The sequence below is a fragment of the Bos indicus genome, chromosome 19 (genome assembly GCF_029378745.1).
Source record: "Bos indicus isolate NIAB-ARS_2022 breed Sahiwal x Tharparkar chromosome 19, NIAB-ARS_B.indTharparkar_mat_pri_1.0, whole genome shotgun sequence".
NCBI classification, from domain to species: Eukaryota; Metazoa; Chordata; class Mammalia; order Artiodactyla; family Bovidae; genus Bos; species Bos indicus.
The window spans coordinates 41,557,107-41,581,305 of NC_091778.1; the positions used below are offsets into that span (position 1 = coordinate 41,557,107).

General features: G+C 53.0%; 2 protein-coding genes and 1 non-coding gene across 9 annotated transcripts in view; 1 reads left to right on the forward strand and 2 right to left on the reverse strand.

Moving 5' to 3' along the window:
- The first annotated feature begins 200 nt into the window (after window positions 1-200).
- Window positions 201-2,571, forward strand: CSF3 (colony stimulating factor 3). Of its 2 annotated transcripts, none has more exons than XM_070773413.1 (5): window positions 201-283; window positions 389-543; window positions 938-1,045; window positions 1,236-1,337; window positions 1,563-2,571. In XM_070773413.1, the coding sequence occupies exons 1-5, from the start codon at window positions 271-273 to the stop codon at window positions 1,725-1,727; spliced, it is 543 nt and encodes a 180-aa protein (XP_070629514.1). In that variant the 5' UTR covers window positions 201-270; the 3' UTR covers window positions 1,728-2,571. The 2 variants fall into 2 exon arrangements, with proteins under 2 accessions (XP_070629514.1, XP_019836196.1); XM_019980637.2 differs by having other exon boundaries at window positions 202-283; window positions 1,191-1,337; window positions 1,563-2,569.
- A 1,215-nt stretch (window positions 2,572-3,786) lies between these two features.
- Window positions 3,787-24,199, reverse strand: part of MED24 (mediator complex subunit 24) — a 43,868-nt gene continuing 23,455 nt past the window's right edge. For 4 of the 6 annotated variants that reach the window (XM_070773417.1, XM_070773416.1, XM_070773414.1 and 1 more), the window contains exons 4-27: window positions 18,122-18,160; window positions 17,697-17,770; window positions 17,110-17,342; window positions 16,911-16,967; window positions 15,358-15,469; window positions 15,079-15,229; window positions 14,659-14,772; window positions 14,145-14,192; window positions 13,457-13,539; window positions 13,064-13,150; window positions 12,665-12,776; window positions 12,046-12,188; window positions 11,495-11,532; window positions 10,975-11,057; window positions 10,473-10,651; window positions 10,249-10,348; window positions 9,758-9,933; window positions 7,001-7,265; window positions 6,568-6,749; window positions 6,311-6,401; window positions 5,911-6,010; window positions 4,919-4,999; window positions 4,504-4,652; window positions 3,787-4,343 (exon numbers count right to left, since the gene is read on the reverse strand). In XM_070773417.1, the coding sequence (XP_070629518.1) occupies window positions 4,227-4,343; window positions 4,504-4,652; window positions 4,919-4,999; window positions 5,911-6,010; window positions 6,311-6,401; window positions 6,568-6,749; window positions 7,001-7,265; window positions 9,758-9,933; window positions 10,249-10,348; window positions 10,473-10,651; window positions 10,975-11,057; window positions 11,495-11,532; window positions 12,046-12,188; window positions 12,665-12,776; window positions 13,064-13,150; window positions 13,457-13,539; window positions 14,145-14,192; window positions 14,659-14,772; window positions 15,079-15,229; window positions 15,358-15,469; window positions 16,911-16,967; window positions 17,110-17,342; window positions 17,697-17,770; window positions 18,122-18,160 (2,814 nt within the window). In that variant the 3' untranslated portion in view covers window positions 3,787-4,226. Of the gene's footprint in view, window positions 4,344-4,503; window positions 4,653-4,918; window positions 5,000-5,910; window positions 6,011-6,310; window positions 6,402-6,567; window positions 6,750-7,000; window positions 7,266-9,757; window positions 9,934-10,248; window positions 10,349-10,472; window positions 10,652-10,974; window positions 11,058-11,494; window positions 11,533-12,045; window positions 12,189-12,664; window positions 12,777-13,063; window positions 13,151-13,456; window positions 13,540-14,144; window positions 14,193-14,658; window positions 14,773-15,078; window positions 15,230-15,357; window positions 15,470-16,910; window positions 16,968-17,109; window positions 17,343-17,696; window positions 17,771-18,121; window positions 18,161-24,199 lie in introns of those variants that run through there. The other 2 variants (XM_019981920.2, XR_011562077.1) reach the window with 2 other exon arrangements.
- Window positions 11,137-11,240, reverse strand: LOC139177880 (small nucleolar RNA SNORD124). Its single transcript, XR_011562345.1, has one exon. It is a non-coding gene; the product is annotated as a small nucleolar RNA SNORD124 (small nucleolar RNA).

Consider the following 24,199-nt stretch of genomic DNA (forward strand, 5'->3'; position numbering starts at 1 on the left):
GCAAGACGTCAAAGAAGAATCAGAGATTCCACAATTTCACAAAACTTTCGCAAACACTTTTTTTTTGGTCCCAACCCCCCTGCATTGTCCTGGACAACAAATTTGCATAAAACTTGGGAAGCTATTACTAAGCGTTAGTCGCAGCACCAGGTAATTTCCTCCCAGACCTCCATGGGCTTGAATATAAAGGCCCCAGGAGCTGGTCCCTGACAGAACCCAGAACCTACAGCCCCACCCAGACCCTTGGCTGAGCCTTCTGCCCAGAGCCCCATGAAGCTGATGGGTGAGTGTCTGGGTCCTGGGAGGGGAGAGCTGCGGCAGCAGCGGGCAGGGGTGCCTGGGCTTCCAGAAAGGTCTGCACTTCTCCTGAGCCCCCATCTGCTCTCAGTCCTGCAGCTGCTCCTCTGGCACAGTGCGCTCTGGACGGTGCACGAAGCCACCCCCCTTGGCCCTGCCCGATCCCTGCCCCAGAGCTTCCTGCTCAAGTGTTTAGAGCAAGTGAGGAAAATCCAGGCTGATGGCGCCGAGCTGCAGGAGAGGCTGGTGAGTGAGGGAGGCCAGTGTGGGGACGGGGAGGGGACAGATGCTCCAGCAGGGCAGGGAGGGAAGGAGGCACACGGGGGCGCTGAGGAAGAGAGCGGGGCTGAAGGCAGTGTGGGAAAGGGCAGCAGGAAGGAACGCGTGGTGAGAGAAGACACTGGGGGAAAAGGAGAATCAGGAGAGGCCCAGTCCGGAGGGCGGCTGGCAAGGAACTGCGGAAAGAGCCTCTAGGTGACAGTGCTGGGAAGGGTTGGCTGGGAGCTTGGATGGAAGAAGGGGGCTGAGAAGACTGGCAGGAGGGCTGGGGAGGCAGAGATGTGGAGGTGGAGAGGTGGGGGCGCTTGGGGAGGAGGAGGAGGAGGAGCTGGCCCCTCACCCAGCATCCTTCCCACCGCAGTGTGCCGCCCACAAGCTGTGCCACCCGGAGGAGCTGATGCTGCTCAGGCACTCTCTGGGCATCCCCCAGGCTCCCCTAAGCAGCTGCTCCAGCCAGTCCCTGCAGCTGGTGAGTGTCCCAAGGGGAGAAGGGAGATGAGGGGGCGGGAGGGCAGACTGACCTGTAAGGCTCCCCAGTTCTCTAGGCTCCACGCAGGGACCCTAAGGGGAGCACCCCAGGTGGCGTCCCCTGACTCTCCCACCTGACCCCCCAGACGAGCTGCCTGAACCAACTACACGGCGGCCTCTTTCTCTACCAGGGCCTCCTGCAGGCCCTGGCGGGCATCTCCCCAGAGCTGGCCCCCACCTTGGACACACTGCAGCTGGACGTCACTGACTTTGCCACAAACATCTGGCTGCAGGTGAGTCTCCTTGGGAGCAGCAGGCTTTAAGGGCAGAACTGAGCTGGTCCCAAGGTGGTGCTGCAAGCCTGGGGCCCTGGAGTTCTCTAGGGCTGAACCAAGTCCCTGGACCTGGTTCTTGTCCTGGCTCCACTGTGAACCCTGGACCTGCCACAGCCCATCAGCCCCTGGCCTTCCTTTCCTGTGCCAACACGCCCTGACTGCTGACCTCATCCTCCCCCACAGATGGAGGACCTGGGGGCGGCCCCCGCTGTGCAGCCCACCCAGGGCGCCATGCCGACCTTCACTTCAGCCTTCCAACGCAGAGCAGGAGGGGTCCTGGTTGCTTCCCAGCTGCATCGTTTCCTGGAGCTGGCATACCGTGGCCTGCGCTACCTTGCTGAGCCCTGAGCACAGCGCTTCCCCTCTCATGTATTTATCTCTGTATTTAATATTTATGCTTATTTAAACCTAATATTTAAAGACAGGGAAGCACAGAAAGGAGCCCCAGGCTCCTGGGTCCTTCCTTTCACCTCCATGTGGGGAAAACTCTCCATCTTGCATACTGGGATTGGGAGGGAGTTGGTAAATACCAAGTATTACTTCTTGTGGCTGCTCCAGGCTTAGCTCCGCGGTGGGTTCTGGGGAGAGCTGCAGTGAACCCCTACCCTGAGGATGCCCACCTCGGGGCCCTTGGAAGCATCGGGAAGTCTCCCAAGTGGGAGATGAGACAGCTCTGTTTAATATTTAAACAGCAGTGTTCCCCAACTGGGTCCTTGCCCCCTGGCTCCGGCCCTGCATTCGGGCATGAAGCCCAGCAGAGGCAGCTGGAGTGGGATGCTTGACTCTGGGGTCCCACAAATTTGCTGGGGAAACTTCGTCAAGACTTTTTTCAAGCACATTTTGACTCCTCGTGTGGGGAGCCCAGGCATCAGTGACGCCTCTTGTTTTTCTGGATGCACTAGAGACGCCATGAGGGTCATGACCTTGCTCCACCCTACCGGGGTTAGGGTCAGGATTCTGACTCTCTTTTGGGCTGGGCAGATGGTCGTATGTCTCTGCCTTGCTGGGTGAGACTGGGAAATGGAAAGGAAAGATGAGGGAGCTTGTGTGACGGGGTGTGAGAGAACACTCAACTGTTCACTTTCCACCCCGGCCCCCACTTTCTCCCTGTAGCCAAACTTCACAATAATAAAGTGTTTGTCTCCAGTAAATGGCCTTCCTCCTTCTTGAGTCCAGCTGGTGCCTGGCCAGGGGTTGCGGGTGGGGAGTTGAATGGCGGGCGAGGCCCAAGGGAGGGAAGAGGAGGTGCGGTCATTCCTTGGCACCCACTTGGTACAGACGCCAGGCCGGGTGCTGGGGCGCAGCGGTAATGAGGCAGGCGTGGTCCCTGCCCTCATGGAGCCACGGCCTAGCGGGTGAACAGGAAGCAGATGGGTCAGCGGTACCGGGAGAGGAGAGAGTGAGCTGGGGGCACTCAACAGTCCAGACGCAGATGGACGTGGGCCTGACGCAAGGGAAGATTTAGTATTCGCTTCAGTCTACCACCTTCCATAAACTTTCACCCTCCTGTGCTCACAGCTGCCCATAAAGATAGGATTATGAAGGGCCTTTTATAGACCAGGGAGCTGAGGTCAGGGTGACAGCTTGGATCCAACCCCAAATTCCAGGCTCTGCACTTCTCTCCCTCGTTGAGCTCTGCTTCTGACCTGGCGGGGAGCCCGCAGCCTGAACTCACATCTGGGGAGAATGGAGGGGCCGCGTCACAGCACAGGTCCGAGGCAAACCTCTTGGCCAAGGACGCACATGTGCTTCTGGGCTGCTGCCAGCAGACCCAGGACACCCAGACAACCAACCAGTCCCCGGGTCCCCTCCCAAGATTCCCATCCTTGGCTCGAGTCACCTCCCACTCCCCTTCCCCACTGGGTCCTCAGAAGCAGAGTCGGGCTGAGAGGGCTAGAATCCCCAGCTGTGCAGCTCAGGGTGCCCTCTCCCCGTGGTTGGTCCTGAAGAAGCCAGGGCTTGGAGATGTGTGACACAGGCAAGGAAGGGTTAAACAGAGCTCCTGCCCTCATCCCCCGTGGTCCCTCAGCCCCCCTCACCCCTCACCCCCCAAGTCAGTCCTCCTCCGGAGAGGAAACTCCGGGCCAGTGAGACTCTGGGTGGGGCTTGGAAGGGCTGGGAAACATCAGAACGAACAAGACACCCTACCCCAGCACCAGAGGGGCCTCAGCCAAAACCTCTCCCTTTGCAGAGTCAATCAGACTTTGCAAGCAGGGGGAGGCAGCTGGCAGGTATGAGGAAGGGAAGCTGCTCCTGTGCCCTGCCCTGCCCCTACCGAGTGGACAAACACGGGAAGCTGAGCCCAGCCCTCCCATGAACTCCTCGCCTGCCTCCTCTACCACCAGACTGCACGGGGCCAAGGAGAAGACAGTGCTCTCCACCCACGCCAGACACGGGCACCGATGGCTATAAAGGGATCCATGAAGCCTTTATTTACAACTGAGAAAAGGCAAACACACCTCATGTAATAAAATATATATACATATATATACACACACACACACACCCCCACACCCGTAAAGCTCCTCGGAGGCAAATCCACTCTTGGAAGGCGACAAGCAGGCGGGTGGGGGTGAGGTGGGGGGTATTGAAGCGAGCCTGCTCTGAGTGAAGGAAGCAGGCTGCTCATGCACAGAAGGTACTGGCAGTGGGGACAGGAAATTATGAAAGAAACTGGGAGCCGTCTTAGAGGTCAGAAGTCAGGAGCAGGGGAAAGATCTGGAAACTGACCAGGGGAGGTTACGTCATGTGCATGTGAGCAACGATGGCTCATCGTTCTGCACGTTCCCTTCCGAGGCGCACAGGGCTGGAACCCTCCTGCCAGCCCCCGTGGCCACGCCAAGCCCCTCAGAGGGCGGCGATGGCTTTGGCGGCCACCTGGCGGCCCAAGGGCAGGCTGAGGTCCGTGATGGCCAGAACTACCTTGGGGCTGGACATGGCCGACACCTTCACCAGTTCCGATACCTGTCAGACAGACAGCTGCTGAGCCGGGCGGTGATGGGCGCGACGCCTGGGGGAACAAGCCCCTTCCCACTGGCCACTGGACCCTGAGCTCTCCTGAGACTTGCTGACCCGCTCTGAGCTGGACAGGGGCCGGCTGGGCCGGGGGCGGGGGGGCACTCACGGTGGTGAAGGGCATGAACTGCAGGATGCTGCCTCGGCTGCCCTGCTCCAGGCAGTCCACACACTCTTCCATGAACCACTGCACGAACTGTGTGTGGGGGCCGGCGGTCCGAGAGCCCAGGATGGAGGAAATGAGCAGGAACAGGTTGGCTATGTGGAAAAGAGGGGGGAAGGAGAAGACTCCCATGAGAAGGGCTTGGGAAGCGGCCAGATTCTGGAAGAAGAAAGAAGTGCCAAGGGTGTCCCCAAAACGGGTACATCAAAAAGAAAAAGTACTTAAGAAAGCTGAGGGCGAGCCAGAGGACTCGATGGGGCTGGGGCACAGGAGAGCTGGCGCTCAGGGAAGATGGGCCAGAGGCGAGGAAGGGAATGAGGCAGAGGACACGAGGTTCGGGAACCGGGGTGGGAGGCCTCACCCAGAACTCGGTTCAGTGGATCTCTCATGTTGACTGTGTGGAGCTGGGAGGCCGACAGGGAGCTGCTCATGGACCGGTCGGCTGTGGGGACAAATGAGGGAGCACAGAGGAAATGGCCTCTTGTAATCAAAACCACTGTCCCAGGGGAAGCTCTCACCCCTCAGGAGTGGAGGGCCCACCCAGAGAAGGTCCTTGGGTCCAGTTACATGGGCCCCAAATACAGACACCGGCACAAGCAGATAAGAAAGAAGAACTAACGTTAGGTCAGCACCACCAGGCACCAATCTGCAGGCTGTACACAGGTGAAACCGATAAATCCTCACATCTCCGTTTTACAGACAAAGAAGCAGAGGCTAAGATTTGCTAATTAACTAGCCAAGAGTCACTAGCCCAGTAACTAGCCAAGGGGTCTGTGCATGGCAGACCCTTCACCTTTCCTCTCCTTAAGCACACTGGTCCCCTAATCCCTTAAGGCCCCAGAGAACTCCCAGCCTCAGGAGAAACCTCTGGAAACAGGAAAAACTAAATGCCACAGAAGACCCCCTTGGCAGGGAGGCATGACGACATCTAGGGAAGCAGGTGGGGGAGGGCTGTTCTCCTGACAGGAAGAGTGGGGAGCAGTCCAGCCCCAGCCCAGGCTGCTCCAGGCCTCAGGGCCCATTTCAGGGGAAGGAAGGTCAGGGCTGAGTCAAGGGCACAGTCTGTGCCTGAGGCAGTGAACTCACTGGGGCGAGGGGTGGGGAGGGGTCAGCTGTGCACCCTGGGCTGGGCTGGGATCTGGGTAGGAGAGTGCCAACCCTGAGGGAGAGATCACAGCAGCCTCCAGCGTCTCCAGGGTGCGAAACTGAGCAGCCAGAGGGGGCAGAGTGGGGCAAACGCCCACCACGCCCCCTTGGGCCAGCCAGAGGGATGCTGGGGCAGAGCAGAGAGCCTCTCTGCAGGCATGAGCTCCCGGAAAGGAAGTAGCCACCTGGCCCTGTCCACACACTCACTGGGACTCGAAAGGATATTTGCATCTTCCTCATTGGAGCTCAGCAGGCGCATCAGCTTCGAGGGCTGCATGTCGTCCAAGGGGAAGAGGCTGATGTAATCCTGGGGGCAGAGGAGTCACGTCACCACCTCTGCACTCCGACATCTCCCAGGATGAGGAAGGTGGCTGGAACTCAGCTAGGAGTCAAGTCCCCACAGGCCGCAGGCAGTATCTCCGGGGGGGGACCTTCCCTCTTGCCACCCTCCCACCACCCTAGGGAGAGACCCTCCCACACAGTCACCCAACACAGTGGCCCAGGGGCAGGGGCCATGCCTGGCTGCCTGTGCCCAGGAAGGTGCCTCTTAAAAGAAAGGCTCAGCATACGTATGTGGGCAAGGGAATGGGAAGGGGTGCCCTCGTACCTCAATGTCTTCCCGATGTCTCTTCTTTTGGCGGGAGGATGCCTGCCCCTTGTGGGAGGAGTACGAACTCAGGGCACACCAGACGGCCAGCCTGGCAAAGGGGTCCAGGAGATGGGGGGAAAATCAAAGGGGGCTTCTGTGCCCGCTGACCAGGCCCCACCCGACAGGGCTTCCCCACAGTCCAGCTTCCAGGGTGGGGCCCAGGCGGGGCGCCCAACACCAGGCTGGGGGACTGGAGGCTCCGCACGGAACCCTACTTGGCGAGAGCGGTGCCAGGGGGGTCCATGAGGCTGTGCCACTTGGAAGAGTCAGTGAGCAGGCCTGGCAGGATGTGGCCCAGCAGGACCAGGGTCACCTGCTGCATGTCCAGACAGAAGATGGAGTACAGCAGCTCCACCGCCCGCAGTGTGTGCTCCTTCCGTGTCTCCTTCAACAGCTCCTGGGGGCAGGGAGGGGGCCCAGGAGCTGAGGACCCGCAACACGGGGCAGTGACATCCCACAGCCCCCTCAGAGCCCAGGAGCGCCCCAGGCGAGGACTGGCCTCTGGAGCCCAAGGAACCTTCTCGAGCCGGGATTCGCCAGGCTGGGGGGTGGGGAGCCAGACAAGCAGACCTAGCTCAGTCCCATCGGGCCTGTCTCTGGCAGTCTGAGGGTGCCTGCTCCCACGGCCCTCCCCCAGCACTCCCGTACCTTAATCAGGTTGTTGCAGAACCAGTAGACGCCACCCATGTGCAGCAGGGTGTCAAAGATGTGGATGGAGCGGCTGTCCACCCATCCCTTCTCCAGCACCTTAGCAAATATGTCGGTGAGCACCTCCTTGATGGGCCGCTTGGGGGGCAGCAGGTTCCAGTAGGGCATGGTGTCCATGCCCGTGGACGGGAACTTAATCTGCGTGGCGGTCTGCTGCAGCACGTCCGCACACATGTGCTCCAGGATGGAGCTCATGATCACCACCCTGCGGCGGAGGGGGAGAGGGCCGGCGGTGCAGGTTCAGCGGCCAGGGTGAGAGTCGGGGCGGAAACATCCAGGCCCCACTCCTCCCAGGATTAGGGTTACGGAACCACGAACCGCGGAGTCAGCCCCATTCTGTGCTGAGGGAGGGAGGGGACAAGAGGAAGTTGCAAACCCCGAGCAGACGTGACCCCGCCAGCCCTGTGCCAGCACCGAGCCTACGGGGGGTCGGTGGGGCACTTCCCTCTCAGGTCATTTCAGCAACACATCCATACTTTTTCTCTCTCAGTCTCTCCCTCCAATTTCCCCCACCTTCCAGGCCCGGGCCTGCCAATCCTCTGGCGTCAATATTGATAAATACAATCACTTCCCTCGGCTGAGGGGGATTCCCCACCCGGCCTTGGCTTCCTCCCAAAGTAAACTGTTACTTCCAGGACAGGGGCCCAAGGGCTGCCCCACAAAACTCTTCCCGGCCCTTGGTAGCTGGGCAAATATAAGTACATCCAGGAATTTCCTCATAACAGGAGTCCCTGATGGTGAATGCAGGCCTGGGCCTGAGAGCTAACCGTTCAGGGAACACTGCGTGGCTCTGGGAAAGTCACCATGACTTTCATAGCCACTTTTCCCACCTGCAGGATGGAGCCACAGATTTCCCAGACAGCAGTGAGGGTGCTCAGAATTAATTATATCAAAGAAAACAGTCCCTGATTTGTGGGAGGAGGATGAGGAAGGAGGGCAGGAACAGAGAAGGAGGCAGGGGAAAAGACCCTCCAGATCTCATGTCAGCTGTGTTTCCATTTTTTCCCTTAAAAGACATTCTGACGGCTACCTTGTGGGTCATCACTCATAACTTAAGGTTTGGTGCAAGCCCACATTCGTAGCAGCACTAGTCACAACAGCCAAGAAGTGGAAGAAACCCACGTGTCCATCAGCTGAGCAACAGATGAGCAAAATACAACATATACATACAATGGAATGTCATCCAGCCTTAAAAAAGCAAGAAAGTCCTGACACGTGCCATGATGTGGCTGCACTTTGAGGAACATTACACAAAGTGAGATATGCCCACCACCAAAAGGTAAACAGGATATGATTCCACTTATACGGGGGATCTAAAGTAGTCAAATGCACAGAAACAGAAGCTAGGATGGTGGTTGCCAGGTGCTTGGGGAAGGACAGGAAGGGGTGGTGTATAATGGGTCCAGGGGCTGGGGAGGGACAGGAAGGGGTGGTGTTGGTCCAGGCTCAGAGTTACAAGATGAAAGCTTCTAGAGATGCTTCTCAACAACGTGAATATACGTAACACACCACTGAACCGTACCCTGGACCTGGTGGTACAGTGGAGAATCCACCCACCAGTACAGGGGACATGGGTTCGATCCTTGGGCTGGAAGATTCCACATGTCTCAGCGTAAGAAAGCCTGTGCGCCACAGCTACTGAAGCCTACAGACTCTAGGGCCTGAGAGTCACAACTGCTGAGTCCAAGCGCCCTTCATAGCCCGCACTCCGCAACGAGCGGCCACCACGATGAGAAGCCCATGCACTGCAATGAAGAGTAGTCCCAGCTCACCACAACTAGAGAAAGCCCATGTGCAGCAAAAAAGGCTCAGCAGAGTCACAAAAAAATAAAAATGAGCTGTTATCTTAAAAATGGCTAAGGTGGTAAATTTTAGATTATGTATTTTTTTTACCACAATGTTTTAAAAAAGCTTACTGGATGAGTACACAAACACACACCCCCTGAACTCAACATAGCTGAAGTTGCTAGGGAGGTTTTTCAAGTCTCTGAAAAGTCCAGGGAAGAAAAAGTCACAGAAGATGGGGGTGGGGGCAGGGTAGGGAGGCGGTGGACAGGCCCACAGCCTGTACACTATAGAGGGACTCTACAGCTCCTGGAGAGGGACAGAGCTAAGACAAGCCCTGTTCCCACCAGCGAGTCCCCCAGCACTCAAGCTCTCTGAGGGCAGGAATCCTGGCCGTTTGGGGTTTGGAGTTCGGCACACACACAGCAGATGCTGGATTATAAACACGCCCGGCACGAAGACACACACAAGCACTGCTGAGTCAGTGAGTGAAGATGTGATTGAGAACGTGAGTGAGCAGGCGAGCGGCATGTTTGGGGAGGTATGAGCAGAGGGGGAACTTCCCTGGTGGTGCAGTGGTTAAGAATGCACCTGCCAGCGCAGGGGACACGGGTTTGATCCCTAGTGTACGGGATTCCACATGTCGTGAGCGGTTAAGCCCGTGCGTGCCACAGGAGACGCCACCGCGGTGAGAAGCCCTCACACCGTAACTAGAGAGTGTGCCTGCTCGCCGCCACTAGAGAAAGCCCGTGCGCCGCAACGAAGACCCAATTTATTTAGTGTAGCCTAAATCAATAAAGAAATGATTTTTCAAAAGAGGGAGAGAAAAGAGGAGGAAGAGTGGTTACTGGAGGGGCTGACTTCTCACAACAGACCTGCAGAGTTCAAGAAGGGACGGCATGGGCCACTGACCTCTCATTGTAGAACTGCAGGGTGTTCTCGCTGTACAGCGGCCCTGCCAGCTGGCGGATCATCTGCAGCGACTTCTCACGCTCGTCCAGTCCCAGCATCCGCACGTGGGCCACGAGCCAAGCCACAGCGCACACGGCCAGACTGCATACCTTCCCCTTGATATTATCTGTGATTTTCTGGGTGAGGGAAAAAGAGTGACTGGGGCCTCTCGCCCCATCCCTGGCCATCACTTGAGGCCATCCCCGGCCTCCGTGAGCAACTCAGCAGAGCAGTGGGGTCTGGGGCCACGTCCACGCCTCTTTTCATCACAACTTTGATTTCCCTAAAGTCACCTGGTGAGAGGGGGTAGCTACGACTATGACTACAGGGGAGGCCAATGCCCACACACACAGGCTCCTGGAGGAAGGGTCGTTTTGTTTTTATGAAATGTAAACTATTAAAGACTGGCTGTGCCTTAGGGAAGAGGGAAGGCTGCTGAAAAGGGGGGCTACCTGGATGGACTCAAAGGCCAGCACCCCATTCTCCCAGGCGTTGAGGATTTCCAGGATGGCCGCTGAAATGTTGAGACAGGCTTCGTGCCACTTCATCTGCCTACACGGGGGTGGGGGCAGGAGAAAACATCACCACAGGGTGGGGGGCGGGCGTGGGCTGGGCTGAGGGAGGGGTCCAAGCCTGCCCCCACCACCACCCAGGGAGCAGGCGCCCAGCCACTGACACGAGCTTTATCTCCGAGGAGTTGTTGAGCAGAGCCACCAGGGACTCCACTTTGGTGGAGTCGGGCCGGAAGCAAGGGTGATCGGGGTTCAGGATTTTGCCCTCCTCGGGCATGCATGTCTGCATCCAGGTCTCAAAGAAGAACACCTCCCCTCCTGTATTCGACTCGGACAGGATCACCTGAGAAAGGGGTGGGGGCGCAGCAGCCTGGACCTTGTGTCCTGCCCACTGGTCTCCCCTTCCCAGCCTGAAGAACTGGAGACTAACTGGTCTAAGGGAGAAAGACAGGGGCTCTGCTGCCACCTGGTGGTGCGTGTGGCACTCAGGACACGACAAGGGAGCATCTACTGACTCGGGGTGCTGGCACCTGATTTTCTGCCACCAGAACTAACTGGCCTGGGACACAGACAGGGGGCAGGGGTGAGGTGTGAAAAGTTATTGGTTGTTTATGTTTCCTTTGTATCCACTTGGTGCCCCAATCCTGACCGCTCCCCCTCACTCACCTCTGAGCCATAGGTTTGGGCCACGTGGCACAGCATGAGGAAGGAGATGTCAAAGAGCAAGGCTCGAACCGAGGCCGCCTTGGCTGTGAAGGATGAGAAGGCTGACCCCGCAGCCTTAGGCACGGGCCCGAAGGCCTTGGCTGGGTTGCCAGGGGCTCAGGAACTACTTCAAGGAAGGTCAGGGAACGAGTGGCTCCTTCAAAGCTCTGAGGCTCAGAATCCTTTTCTTGAGTTTCAATTGGAACATCATCCCTTCCTTGGAACCAAAGACTCCTAAACCCTCCTTCCCCCACAACACCTGACCAAATCATTATGCTGATGGAGAGAGATAGACGGTGGTCTGGGAAGAATGCTTTTCCCAGCATGACCCTCTTTTGAGGCTCCCCAAAAGCTCCAGTCATCCCCAGGGGAGCACACAGCCTCCCCAGGATGAGCAAAGGCATCCTCTTCCTCCCCTGTTCTCTCCCCCTGCATCCCTTCTTCAGCGCCCCCAGGTCTGCAGTGTGCAGAGCTGACTTACTGCTCTCTTCGCTGCGGTGTGTCGTGAATTCGTTCAAACTGTGGAAGGAATGAAGACAGGTGGCATCAACCAGGGTGAGGGCTGAGGAGAGGCTAGGGTCGGGGGCTCTGCCCACTCAGAGGCGATCACTGGAGTCTGAATTGTGGGTTCAACTTAAAAGGAACACCACTGCTACAGAGACAAGAACTCTTTCTATTTTTAAAAGATTCCAAGCCCTAGAGCACTGCTTGCTGAATGGAGCCATGTTCTATACATCAAATTCCAGGTCAATCCAAAAGGTCAGCAGAATGTGAGAGCTCCTTATTATTAAGTGGGTATGAAAGGAATCTCTCCCCATCACTGTTCAACACCTCGACGCCTCAGGAAACACCTCCTCTGCACCAGCCTTGGCTGAAAAGCAAAACACTCTTCACTTCAGAAAACCATCCCTTCCCCAGTCTCCGGCTAGGATGCTCTGCCCTGGCATCTCTGGGGAGACCTTGCCCTTCTTCTGCCCTCTCCTCCTTCGGACATGCCTCCCAGACCCTGGTCAGGGGCTCGACCTTCCTTACTTGATGAATTTCCGGGCGAAAGACTTCAGCTTTCCAGTGGCAGCAGCAGCAGCCAGCAGCAAGTCCAGGCTCTTCCCAGACAGCATGTGGCCCAGGACACCCAGCAGCCCCTCCGGGGACTTGGAGTGGTCTGCATCCATCGTCTGGGGACGAGACAGGACACTGGTCCTGGAGAACACTGAACTTCCCAGATGCAGCCTAGCCGCAGTTTCTTTCTCTGCCTGTCTCCATTCTATGGGAGACCATGACCTGCAATTTACCCTACCACTGACTCCAAGCTGGAAATCTGTTCCTTGAATCCTCTGCTCTCAGATCCACCCTTCTCAACTAGACTGGGGTGAGGGCAGTGGGGTCAGTGTGAGCCAGACTGGGGTCTCTCTGCTGGGAGACTCGGCACTGTTTACACATAAGCAAGCAAAGCAGCCACCACAGCGCCAGGCTGACTGGCGATGCTCAACACACACTCGTTTCCAGGACACTTCCCTCACCTTACCCCTTTCTCAGCTTCCAAAGAAAATAGAAGAGAGAGAGGTCTGGGGCCTGCTTACTCATCTGGCAGTAGAGGGAACCTGGAAAGAGGGAAGGGCTGACCCTGGTGGCCAGGGATGGGCGAGCTCACTTTCAGGATGTTGGTGACTGTGGGCTCCGCGCGGAGGATCAGCCCGGGGTTGGGCTGGATGTTGGCATTTTCATCTGACTTCAGCTGAGGGGCGTGCTCCCGATCTGCTTTGCTGTAGCCAGGACCAGTTGGTCCAGAGAAGGTAAGAGGAACAGAGATGAATTCCTGACACATACCCTAGTCCAGTCCAGAAGCAAAGGAGGATGAGAGTTAAAACCCTAACAGTGCAAAACCCTGGTCTGCAGAAATCAGTGTCTCTTGTCCCTGGCAACCCTTGGCATGGTTCCTGTCACCCACACTCAAACTCTAGACCGGAGAGAAAGGCACCCAGCGGCCCAGGCTGGACACGAGGCGGGTGGTCAAGGGGCCCTTGGGCCAGCCCAGGGAGTTCCCACTTACCGCTTGGCCATGAGGTTGTTCATACTGGCCTCAGACAGAAGGCCCTGCTTGCTACATTCTTGCAGTAGGAAATTTGTACAGTCACAGCTGTGAGGGAAAAAAACGATGGGGGATGGGATACAACATCCCTGGGGCATGCTGCAGGGATTACTGGGCAGCGGGGCTGGGAAATGAGGCCCTGCCAGACATCCTCCTTTGTTTAGGAGGAAGAACACTGTGAGCGCCTGAGGGAAGGCAGAGGGGCTTGGGCACTCAGCAACCATGGAGTGGCTGCCTCCTGCCCCTGCCAAGGGGAGCGAACAAGCAGACGGTCCCCTGGCACTGACGGGCACAAAGGGCAGGGGGAGAGCCAGAACTCCTTCCAGTAGAGCCAGGCGAGAGGGGGCCTCGTACTTGCAGCGCTGGTCGGCTTTGTCCAGCAACGGTGTGAGCTTCAGCAGGAACTCGAAAGCTGTATTGACATCCTCAGTGAAGTCCTGCCAGAGTCAGGTAAAGCCAGAGACTGCCACCTGGCTTCCAGGCCCTCCGTTCCGCCCACGGCCTGCACTGTAGGCTCACAAGGACACACTGCTGGGTACAGTAGCCAACAAGTCGGCCGTGGCCACCACGGCTTCCAGCGACCGCACGGGAATAGTATGGGGCGTCAGTGTCCTGCACCCTGGCCCTGGGACTCCGGCCCTGGGCATCTCGGGCACCCTCGCCTCCAGCGCGGCCTGGCTGCCTTCTGTGCGTGGATGCACAGAAGTCCAGGGAAGGCCCCGCCTCCAGCCCGCCTCCTCACAAGAACGCACTGCTGCCCAGCTCGGGCCCTGCAACCCTTCCCTGGCCCTTTTCTCAGAGCAGAACCAAGGATTCACCTGTTCCCATGCCCACTCCCCATTTCTTTTTTTTTCTTATTTGATTGCGCCAGGTCTTACATGCAGCACATGGGATCTTTAGTGCTGCCTGCAAACTCTTAGTTACAGCACATGGGATCTAGTTCCCTGACTGGGGACTGAACCCGGGCCCCCTGCATTGGAAGTGTGGAATCTTACCTGCTGGACAACCAGGGAAGTGCCACCATCTCATTTCTTTAACTCACCTTGTCCCCATGGGAGTATTTCTTCAACTTCACCAAAACCTGTGGAATCTGGAGGGTGAGGCGGGAGAAAAACAGGAAGCTCAATCTCCTCTCTCTCTCACCCAGAACGAAAGGCACACTCCCTCAGTCCCCCTGCTCTGGGTGGAGACAAAGCCGCTCCTGCCCTGGGAGTGACAGCATTCTAAGAGCCAGATCAGACATGCCAGCGCTCAGCCTCAGAGCCTGGGAGCCTCGCTTCCACGGCTCAATGAGGAAGTGCCCTTTGTGAGAGTGGGCTCCCAGAGCTGCCCCACGCCAACCTGGCTGAGGACTGCTCTCATGGCACCTGTGTGCCAAGACACAGAAGAGGCCTGCGAAGCGGGCAGAAGAGCCTTGGGGCTTTTGGATAATGGGGACCTGGCAAACTAGGGATGAAGCTGGAGGGGAGAAACCTGGGGCAAAGGTCCAGGGGGGTGCCGACCCTCCTGAGAACCATCCCAACACTGGCTCTCTGTGGCTCCCATAGCTCAGGTACCTTGAGGAAGGTGAAAGCTGTCCACTTGAGCTCCCCTGTGCCCTCAGGAGACTCGATGAGCCCCACAAAGCAGGCTTTCCAGATCTCCAGAACGAAGAGCGGGGTAGGGATATGCTGTGGGAAGACCCAAGGGTGAGGAAGAAGAGGGTGGCCCATCCCACTCCAGTCTCCTGACCCTTGGGGATCCGGCAGGTCAGAGCCAGGCAGCATAGACACCTCCCTGACTCCTGAGCGAGAGCCAGGGACAGCAGGTGAGATGGCAGAGCCATTCCACCGGACAGAACCACCACGATGGGGATCCATGATCTGCCACAAAGCAGGAGAAACCCTGTATCTCCCAGGGAAGATCAGAAGACTCCTCCCTCCTGCCCGCCATGGCCAGCTCGCTGTGGGGACAGAGAACCCACCCCGGCCTCCCACCTGCATGCGTTTCACCATCATCAGCTGCTCCACCAGGGGCTGCGTCTCGCCGGTCAAGTTCATGGTGCCCTCGAGCAGGACCACCGCATGGACTGTGGGGAAGCCAGTCTTGTGCAGCTGCTCAGAGTGCACGGACAGCATGGTGGGGATGCTGAGGGGACAGAGTGCAGAGGGCAAGGCGGTGAGGGCAGAGGGGTGGGGGCCAGGGGCCACGTCTGCCCTCCCACCCCGAAGGCCTTCCCTCCCTCCCTTCCCCAGGGTCACCCCAAGCACGGGTACCTCCTAATGAGCGTGCCACACTGCTCAGCCTGGCTCCGGAGCTGGTGGTTGCTGAGATTGGCCAGGATCTCTCCAAGCTTCAAAAGACAATGCTCGATGGCTGTCCAGGAGGCTGGCAGAGAGAAGGAAATGCGGAGGAGGATGGGAAGCTGAGGAGAGGGAGAGACTGGCCCCAAACCCCAGGGCCCACAGAACCATGTGGGGAGGCTTCCCCTAAGGATGGCATGGAGGCTGGGGACCTGAGGGCAGCATGCACTGTTTCCAGAAGGGGGGTGAGCACTAATGATGAAACCACTAGAAACAATTCCCAGAGGCCCGACTTCTAGGGGTCACCCGCAGCTGACTTCAGAGACTAGGCACGACAGAACACAGGCAGTGACGGAGAGAGGCCCAGTGGGCTTGGAGTCCAGTGGCCGGAACAAGAAGGTGACCCTGAGTCATTTCAAGAGCGGGCCAGCCTTGCAAGTGGCTACGGCTCTCCACCCCAGTCAAGCTGGAGTCCTAAACAGCCTCTGTGTTCAGCCACTCCCTATCTGGGCCTTTGCTCTCGCTGGGCCCCTCCGAAAAGCCCCTCCACTCACCTCTGCCTCTCACACTCTCACTATCCTTTAAGTCACTGTTCAAGCCCCAGCTCCTTTAACAACTTACCCAACTGGTCCAACCCACTGATCTACTCCTAAATGCCTGAACTCATGGTCTACACTGTATGGTTTAGCACGTAAGTCATTTATCCTAGTTAACACATCCAGAAGGTCAAATGATGAATAATGGCACCAACTAGCCCATTAACCTCCATGTAGCATAGCGGGGGAAAAAAAGAAGAAAAAGATAAGACCTGAGAGCCAATAAAATTAAGTCAAAAATTCATTCATTTTTCAGCCAGTAAACATTCATCAAGTGCTCAAGATAGATAAGAAACCGTCCACAGAGCCCATTTTTTTCATAGTGATCATCTTTCTGGACTTATCACAGGCAATAAACCGTATTTTCAGAAGTGATAAACACATGAATCCTAGAACTAGTTCTACAACCAGGTCCTAAAGATCTATCTGGGTGTAACCCATTCCAGCACTCTCATTACAAAGAACAAGAGTTCCTTCCGTGATCCCAAGCTTCATCAGCAAGACTGTGGTCTCTGGGCCCCATGTCCAGCAATACCCATCTTCCCTCCCACCAGGTGATCTATCTGATCCCCAGGCTCTGGAGGGTTCCAGGGTTTAATATCTGCACTTGAGTTGAGAGGCAAATGGCACAACAGGCCCGACAGCAGACCGGTACTGCATTTAAAGGGGATCTTTTCGGCAACACTCAAACTCAAACATCATTTGCTTTCAGAGGATGAGTAAACACATGGAGACAAACACAAGGATGGATGGTGTGCTTGTCTTGTCCGCTCATTTTTTCCCATGTATACTAGACACTAGCCTTGCTCCCCACTAGCAGGTAGGCTCGTCGAGGGCAGGGACCCTGCCACATGCTCCTTTGGTAGCCCCCCACCCCCCACCCCCAGCACCTGGCACAGTGCTGGGCATACAATAATGCTCAGTAAATACCTGTTGGTTGATTGGCTCGGGTGCCACCCTGCCCAAGTCCCTGGGATGTATGCAATGCTTATGGGGAGAAAAAAAAGGAAGTGGGATGATTTCAGATCCTCCTGGAAAAAAGTGGGATGGCATCCTGCCTCTCCCCTCTCAATTAAAGACCCGGCTATGGGAGTGATGGCAGGTGGGGCTCAAGGAACCAGGGACATACAGGCCTCCTCCAGTTTGGCGATATGGAGCAGGGCCCGGTTCTTGGTGCTGCTGAGAGTCTTCTCCAAGCGTTGCAGGCACATAGCAAGCTGCTTCTCTCCGGCTGCTGGGGTGCCAGCCTCCAGCCCCTCCCGGAGCCGCTCTGCAGAGGCTGCAGTACAGCGCAGCAGCCAGTGGAGGGCGCTGAGCAGGGCCCGACACAGCCCGATGCACTCCTCCGCTTTGCCGTGACAGCTACCAGGAAAGGATGCAAAATCTGTCTCTGCTCCAAAGGCTGAAATCCGACCCACACCCATGTTCCCCAGAGTGCCTGGCCCTCCCTTACTAGGGAAGAGACTTGGGAAGCTAGCAAAGTCCTGGGGAAGACTGCCCTGCCACTGGATAAGATTTCAAATGAGCTACTCCAAATAGAGCAGAGGCATTAGCCCTGAGAGTAAGTAGAAAAAGATGGGGATGGGTGGGTGCAGAAGAGCAAGCGGGGGACAAGTGTGGGAACCCACAGAGATGGTTTGAGCCTGCATGCCAGGAGCTTCTCCTTTACACTCAGATAATGCTGGAAGGTTGCAAGCCCCTCGCTCTTGCCGTTACCTCAGTCGGTCACAAAACATGTCCATGATATCCAACAAAGCCTGGACACACAGGTCCCGGGAAAAGTCATCGAACTGTGGAGAGAACAGAGGCGATGTGATAGAGTGTCCCGGTCACCCCACCTCCCTGTCTCCCACATGAGGCAGCTGGCACCTTCAGGAGCCCTGCTCATCTTTCCTCCAACCCCAAGATTCACACTCGACATCCTTTCAGTGTTGGAAATTGGCTCCTAGTTGCCAGTCCCCACTTGCCATGATCCCCCACTCTCTAATGGGAGGCGGCTATGCCAGCCAGAGGTACGTGTGCTCATGGTCCAGGCCCAGAGGTCACGTGATCAGAGCAGTCAAGGAGGTGGGGCCCCGTATGCCACCACCGTATCTCTGCCCCCTGCCCCCCACCCAGGCTGTGAGTGGCTGTGGTCGTACCTTGCTGATAGCTGTGAGAACGGAGGAGTAGGACACCATCTGGAGGGAAAGAAGAAAGATAAAGTTCAAACAACTGGTGTGTGCAATCGAGAGGAACAAACATTGACACTTAAAGTTGCTGCAGCTATCTGAAAATCTCAACCCCTTCAAGAGGCCTTCCACAAGCCCCAAAGACAGGCAGTAACACCAGGCACTGCCCATCCCTGCTTCTGTCAAACTCACTGTGACTGACAGCACCAGCATAAATGGGGGGATCGTTTGGGGGATTCAAAGGGGCCGTGTTTCATGCCCGCGTGCCACTCACTGTTCACCACACAGTTCAAGGTCTGATTGCTGGTGGGCAGAAGAATGGAAACACGTGAGGTCATGATACTGCTATAACTCCTACCAAGAGTGATTTTATATGGACAAGAACTGGAGACATACAAACTGTTCCCTCAATGAACAGGTAGCATTTACACTTTGAAACTCGTAGTGAACTTCATTATACACACTCATTCTCTAGGATGCCTCTGGGACATCACCCAAAGCTGAAACCCTCCCTCCAGTGCTCTAAGCAATCCCCTTAGACCCGTCATGACACCGTGGACACCTGCTGCCCCGCCAAACTAGAAGCTCCTTGAAGACAGTCTACACGTCTTCATTCTACAATGTCTGCAGAATGAATATGTAAAAATACACTCTCAGAGCAATATTTCCCAAAGTAGCTTCCAAAGCTGCACTGTCCAATAGGGGAGCTACCAGCCAGCCACACATGGCTGTTTAAATTAGTTAAATAACATTACAGATGCAATTCCTTAGTCATACTAGCCTCATTTCAGGTGCTCATCAGCCACAAGGGGCTAGTGGCTACTGTACTGAACAGTGCAGATACAGAACATTTTTTTTAGTATTTTTATTTATTTATTTGGCTGCACTCGGTAGAATATTTTTATCATTGTAGAAAGTTCTACTGGGAGATGTTGCTCCAAAGGGTCCTCAAGATGTTAAGAAATTTTATACATGTACACACATACACAGAGCTTGTGTGTAATATGAGTTTGAGAAACTCTGAAATAAACACACAAAGAGCTATCTTTAAATAAAGTAAAGGGTTCTTTCAGTAAAGAGCTTTCTTTAGGACTCCTCTTACCCATTAGTGTAACTTGTACACAATGAAAATCTCTAAGATCACTGGAGGTGAGGCAAGCAATACTTTTCCAACTTATTTGACCAAGGAATCTCATTTAACATAACTGCAAGGCTTGTTTTGCAAAATGCCACCTGAACAGTGAGCTCCCTGAGAATAGAAACAGTGTTAAATTTATGTTTCCCAGGAACTTAGCCCAAGGACTATCACATAGTAGGTCCTCAGGAAGTTTTTATTGCTTTCGATTGATGAATTCTAGTAACTAGCATTCTAAAAAAACTTTCACCTTAACACAATTTTCTATTAGCAAAACCTATTTATCACCATTATAAGATCGGAGACATAGTTCAAAAGAAATTATCTGGCCTGAATGAAACCAAACTTTACCGATAGCTTTTAAGTTGTCGTATTTTTTAAAAAATAATTATAGCGTGCTGATCAAATATGAATAAGACTACAGAAAATAGTTCCAACTCTACACTCAAAATCAGTGGCAAAATATATCAAAATAAAAAGCAGAATACAATGATAGAAACTGTCAGGCTAATCACCTGCCTCATAGAAGAAGAGAAATTTCCAAAGATTTAAAAGAAAGCTAAGTCACCCTCAGTGACTCAGTATGGTGAATTTTACATGCTTGGCAATGCCTTGCATGTATAATTTCTCCATCACGTGAACAGGCTGCTCCCCGTTCAGACATTTTTTAACCAGTGTTCTTGGATAAAGAGGAGCAAAACACACAGAAGACTTAAGCACACAAATCGGTGTTTAGTGCCACTCTCAGCGGGTCATGCCGTGAAGCCACAGTTGGTGTCTGACGGTGGCCAGAGAGTTGGGAGCCTGCCTGGGCAGGATGACTGTAACGTTCCAGGCGAGAGTGTGTTTATTTATAACTGATGTCCCCATAGCAAGAGCTTGGCAGTGAGCTGAACCTTGCTGGATACCGACCTGAAGGGGGAGCTGGACATTCCCACTGGAAACTGACCCCAAACTACAAGAGGAAACTCCCAAATCTGTACGTTTAAGGGATGCCATCAGTTACTATGAATTTATGGTCTCCAAATTGAGAATTCTGTTTGGTCAATTTCTGCTAACAGTATCAAGACAGTCCTGCTACTTCAGAGACCTAAAAATACTTTCCACATGGTGAACTGTTTTTCACAGCAGGACTTATAACCTATCCCAGTCCTAATATATCTATCAACACAGAAGCTCTAACCTACCACCAGCCCCCGAGGCTGGAGCCCATCTACAAGGCCCAGAGCACACCTGGCCAGCCCAGAGGGACCCTGCAGCTGCTCTCTAATCCCCTCTCTCTTCTTCATATTCAACGCCCTCAACTGCTCCTAAGTGCCCTCTACATGCATAGATAGCACTGGACCAAAGAGCCTCTTGACTCTGAGGGGAGAAAAATTACTAATTTTGCACTGCACTTTGTAAGTCAGGGAGGTCTTTCAAATATATTTATTTCTCGCTCACTGGCACTTCAGCCTCCACCCTCTCTTGCCTTTCCCATCAGTTTACATATCTCAAGATTCTTCTATTTTTACAAGAACCTCCTGCAGACCATATACTTCCAATTAACCACCACGCTCTCTTCAGTTATAAGGGTTCTCTACCCTTCACCTCCCCAGCTTCCGTTCTCAATGTGACCCACTCCAATCACTTCTGTCCTCACCACCACTGCGTGAATCTCTCATTAAGCTCATCAACAAACTTGTTGTCAAACCCCATAGATACTTCTCAGTTCTGATCTCACTGACCTCTCAGCAGCATCTCACACCAGGAAACACCTCCTCATCCTTCCGCCCTCCCCTCCCTGGGCTTTTCTTTTTCTCTTTTTCCTTGGCCACGCTGCACAGCATGTGGGATCTCAGTTCCCCGACTAGGGATAGAACCTGCGCCCCCTGGAATGGAAGCTCAGAATCTTAACCACTGGACCACCTGGGAAGTCCTCCTGGGCTTTTCTTAATATCACACCTTCTTGCTTTCCTTCTTTCCTCACTGGTCCCTTCTTTGCAGATTCCTATGAGGAATTATTTTCCTATGTATGTTCCTGAAATGTGACTAGTTCCTTAGAAATATGGCTTGGGTCACTTCTTTGTTCCCTCTGCATGCTCTTTCTGGGTAAATCTCATCCATGCCCATAGCTTCCATTGTCACCTGTGGCTGACAACTCCTAAACTGCCACTCCAGCAGCCACCTCTCCTTTTGCGTCTCCAACATTGATGTTCAACTGCATACTGAGTGTCTACTCTTGGACAACCCACACAGGCACCTTCCATGAAATGAGGCCAGAATCAAATAAGGCATCTCCACCCTCACCTGCAACCAAACCCTGACAACGGTCCTGCTCTTCTCCCACTGTCTCCTGAGATCCCATCAGCCATCTCATATCCGAATCAGAAACTGAGACACTAACCTTCACTTCTTCCTCTCCTGCACACCCTTCATCCAATTAATCACCAAATCCTCTTAGTACCATTTCCTAAATTGTTCCTGAATTCATCTGTTTTTTTTTTTTTCTGCTGCCACTTCTCAAGTTTAAGCCAGTATCATCTTTTACCTAAATCACTGCAACAGCAGAAATCAGGGGCTAGAAAATGACAGCTTGCAAGCTAAATCCGGTTCATCACCTTTTTTTGGTAAATAAAGTTATGCCAGGGCACAGCCTCATCCATTTATTTATATGTCACCAGTATGTGCTTCTGAGCAATAAGGATAGAACAGTGGTAACAGAGACCATACGGCCAGCTAAGCTGAAAGTATTTACTATCTGGTCCTTTACAGAAAAAAAAAAAAGCCACACTAAACTGTCTCGCTGCCTTCTGTCTTACCTCCCTCCAACTCATTCTTCAAACTACAACTGGAGTGATCTTTCCAAAATTAACCTACGAATTCCCCAAATTCACAAAGTCGAGGAAACTCCAATCAAAATGCAATAGGCTTTTTTAAGAATTTAACTTGATTCTAAAATCTGACTGGAAAAGAAAAATGCCTGAAAACAGCCAAGAAATTTTTGAAAAATAAAACAACTAAGGGAACACTTGCTTAACAAGCATCAGAAATGCTTCAAAGGTATAGTAATTAAAATAGTAAAGCAACAGTCCAAGAAAAGACAAATATGTTAATGAAATATACTAGAATGTCAAGAGATAGACTCTAGTCTATTAGAGAATTTAAGATATAAAAAAGAATGGGTTATTCAATTAAGGCAGTTAAGCTAATTATCTATTCAGAAAAATAAATAAATTTGGATCTCTTTCTCATATCAGAATAAATTCTAAATGGGTTAAACAAAGTGAAGTCGTGGCAGAAATTAAAGATTATATTTTGATCCTTGGGAGTAGGGAAGCCCTTATGAAAGACAAAAGTCATATAGAGGAAAAAAGGCAATTAAATCTGAAAACAAATACATTTTAAAAATTCTAGGGAACTCCCCGGTGGTCCAGTGGTTAGGACTCTCCACTTTCACTGCCAAGGGCCTGGGTTTAACTCCTGTTTGGGGAACTAAGATCCTGCAAGCCACGTGGCACTGCACTCCCGCAAAAAATATAAATAAAATTCTGCATGCTAAGAAAGGAAAACAAGTTTAAAAACCGATAGAAAGAAAATTTAAAATATAAATAACAGATAATAATTACAAAATACAACACATTAAAAGACACAAAAATCAGTATGTAAGAATTCTTCTTCGGGTGATAAAATGGTCTGAGTTGATTGTAGTAATGGTTGCACAATTCTAAATACACTAAAAATCAGTGAACTGTACACTTTAAATGCATAAAATGTATGGTATGTGATTTATGGGCTTCCCAGGTTTCTCAGTGGTAAAGAATTTGCCTGCCAAGCAGGAGATGCAGGTTTGAACCCTGGGTCAGGAAGGTTCCCTGGAGAAGGAAATGGCAACCCGCTCTAGTATTCTTGCCTGTGAAATCCCATGGACCGAGGAGCCTGGTGGGCTACAGTTCATGGGGTTGTAAAGAGTCAAATATGACTAAAGCGACTTACCACTTACATACACACACAAAATTGTTACTTAAAAGATAAAGAAAACAAACTAATGATAAAAAACTGGGCAAACGAAATTCATAAGTAATTCACAGAATATATACAAAGAGCCAATAAGCATTTGAAAAAATACACTCATCATCACAATTGTGGAAATACATCTTATAATATGTTGTAATTTTTTGTCTCTCTGGAAAAAAAATGTTAAAAGATTCAACACTGGAAAAGGTGTGGAGAAATACTCTCAAGCACTAGGGAGCAGGTGTAAACTGAGAGAATCATCTTTTGAGGGCAATTTGCAGGATCTATTATAATTTAACACATGCGACTCTTCAAACCAGCAACTCCATTTCTGTTTATCTATTCTAGGGAAACAGTGCCAGATATGCAGAGAGGTTAAGTATAAGAACATTCAATGAAACACTGATTACAATGGTAAAAAATTTAAAACCACCACCACCTGACCTGCCTCTTGGGAAACCTATATGCAGGTCAGGAAGCAACAGTTAGAAGTGGACATGGAACAACAGAGTGGTTCCAAATAGGAAAAGGAGTACATCAAGGCTGTATATTGTCACCCTGTTTATTTAACTTATATGCAGAGTACATCATGAGAAATGTTGGGCTGGAAGAAGCACAAGCTGGAATCAAGATTGCCAGGAGAATTATCAATGACCTCAGATATACAGATGACACCACCCTTATGGCAGAAAGTGAAGAGCAACTAAAAAGCCTCTTGATGAAAGTGAAAGAGGAGAGTGAAAAAGTTGGCTTGAAGCTCAACATTTCAGAAAACAAAGATCATGGCATCTGGTCCCATCACTTCATGGGAAATAGATGGGGAAACAGTGGAAACAGTGTCAGACTTTATTTTTTGGGGCTCCAAAATCACTGCAGATGGTGACTGCAGCCATGAAATTAAAAGATGCTTACTCCTT

Bases quoted from the DNA above. Each gene is read 5' to 3' on its own strand.
- CSF3 (XM_019980637.2), top strand. The intron at 1,046-1,190 runs GTGAGTGTCCCA...CTGACCCCCCAG, and splicing joins CCAGCCAGTCCCTGCAGCTG to ACGAGCTGCCTGAACCAACT. The intron at 1,338-1,562 runs GTGAGTCTCCTT...CCTCCCCCACAG, and splicing joins CCACAAACATCTGGCTGCAG to ATGGAGGACCTGGGGGCGGC.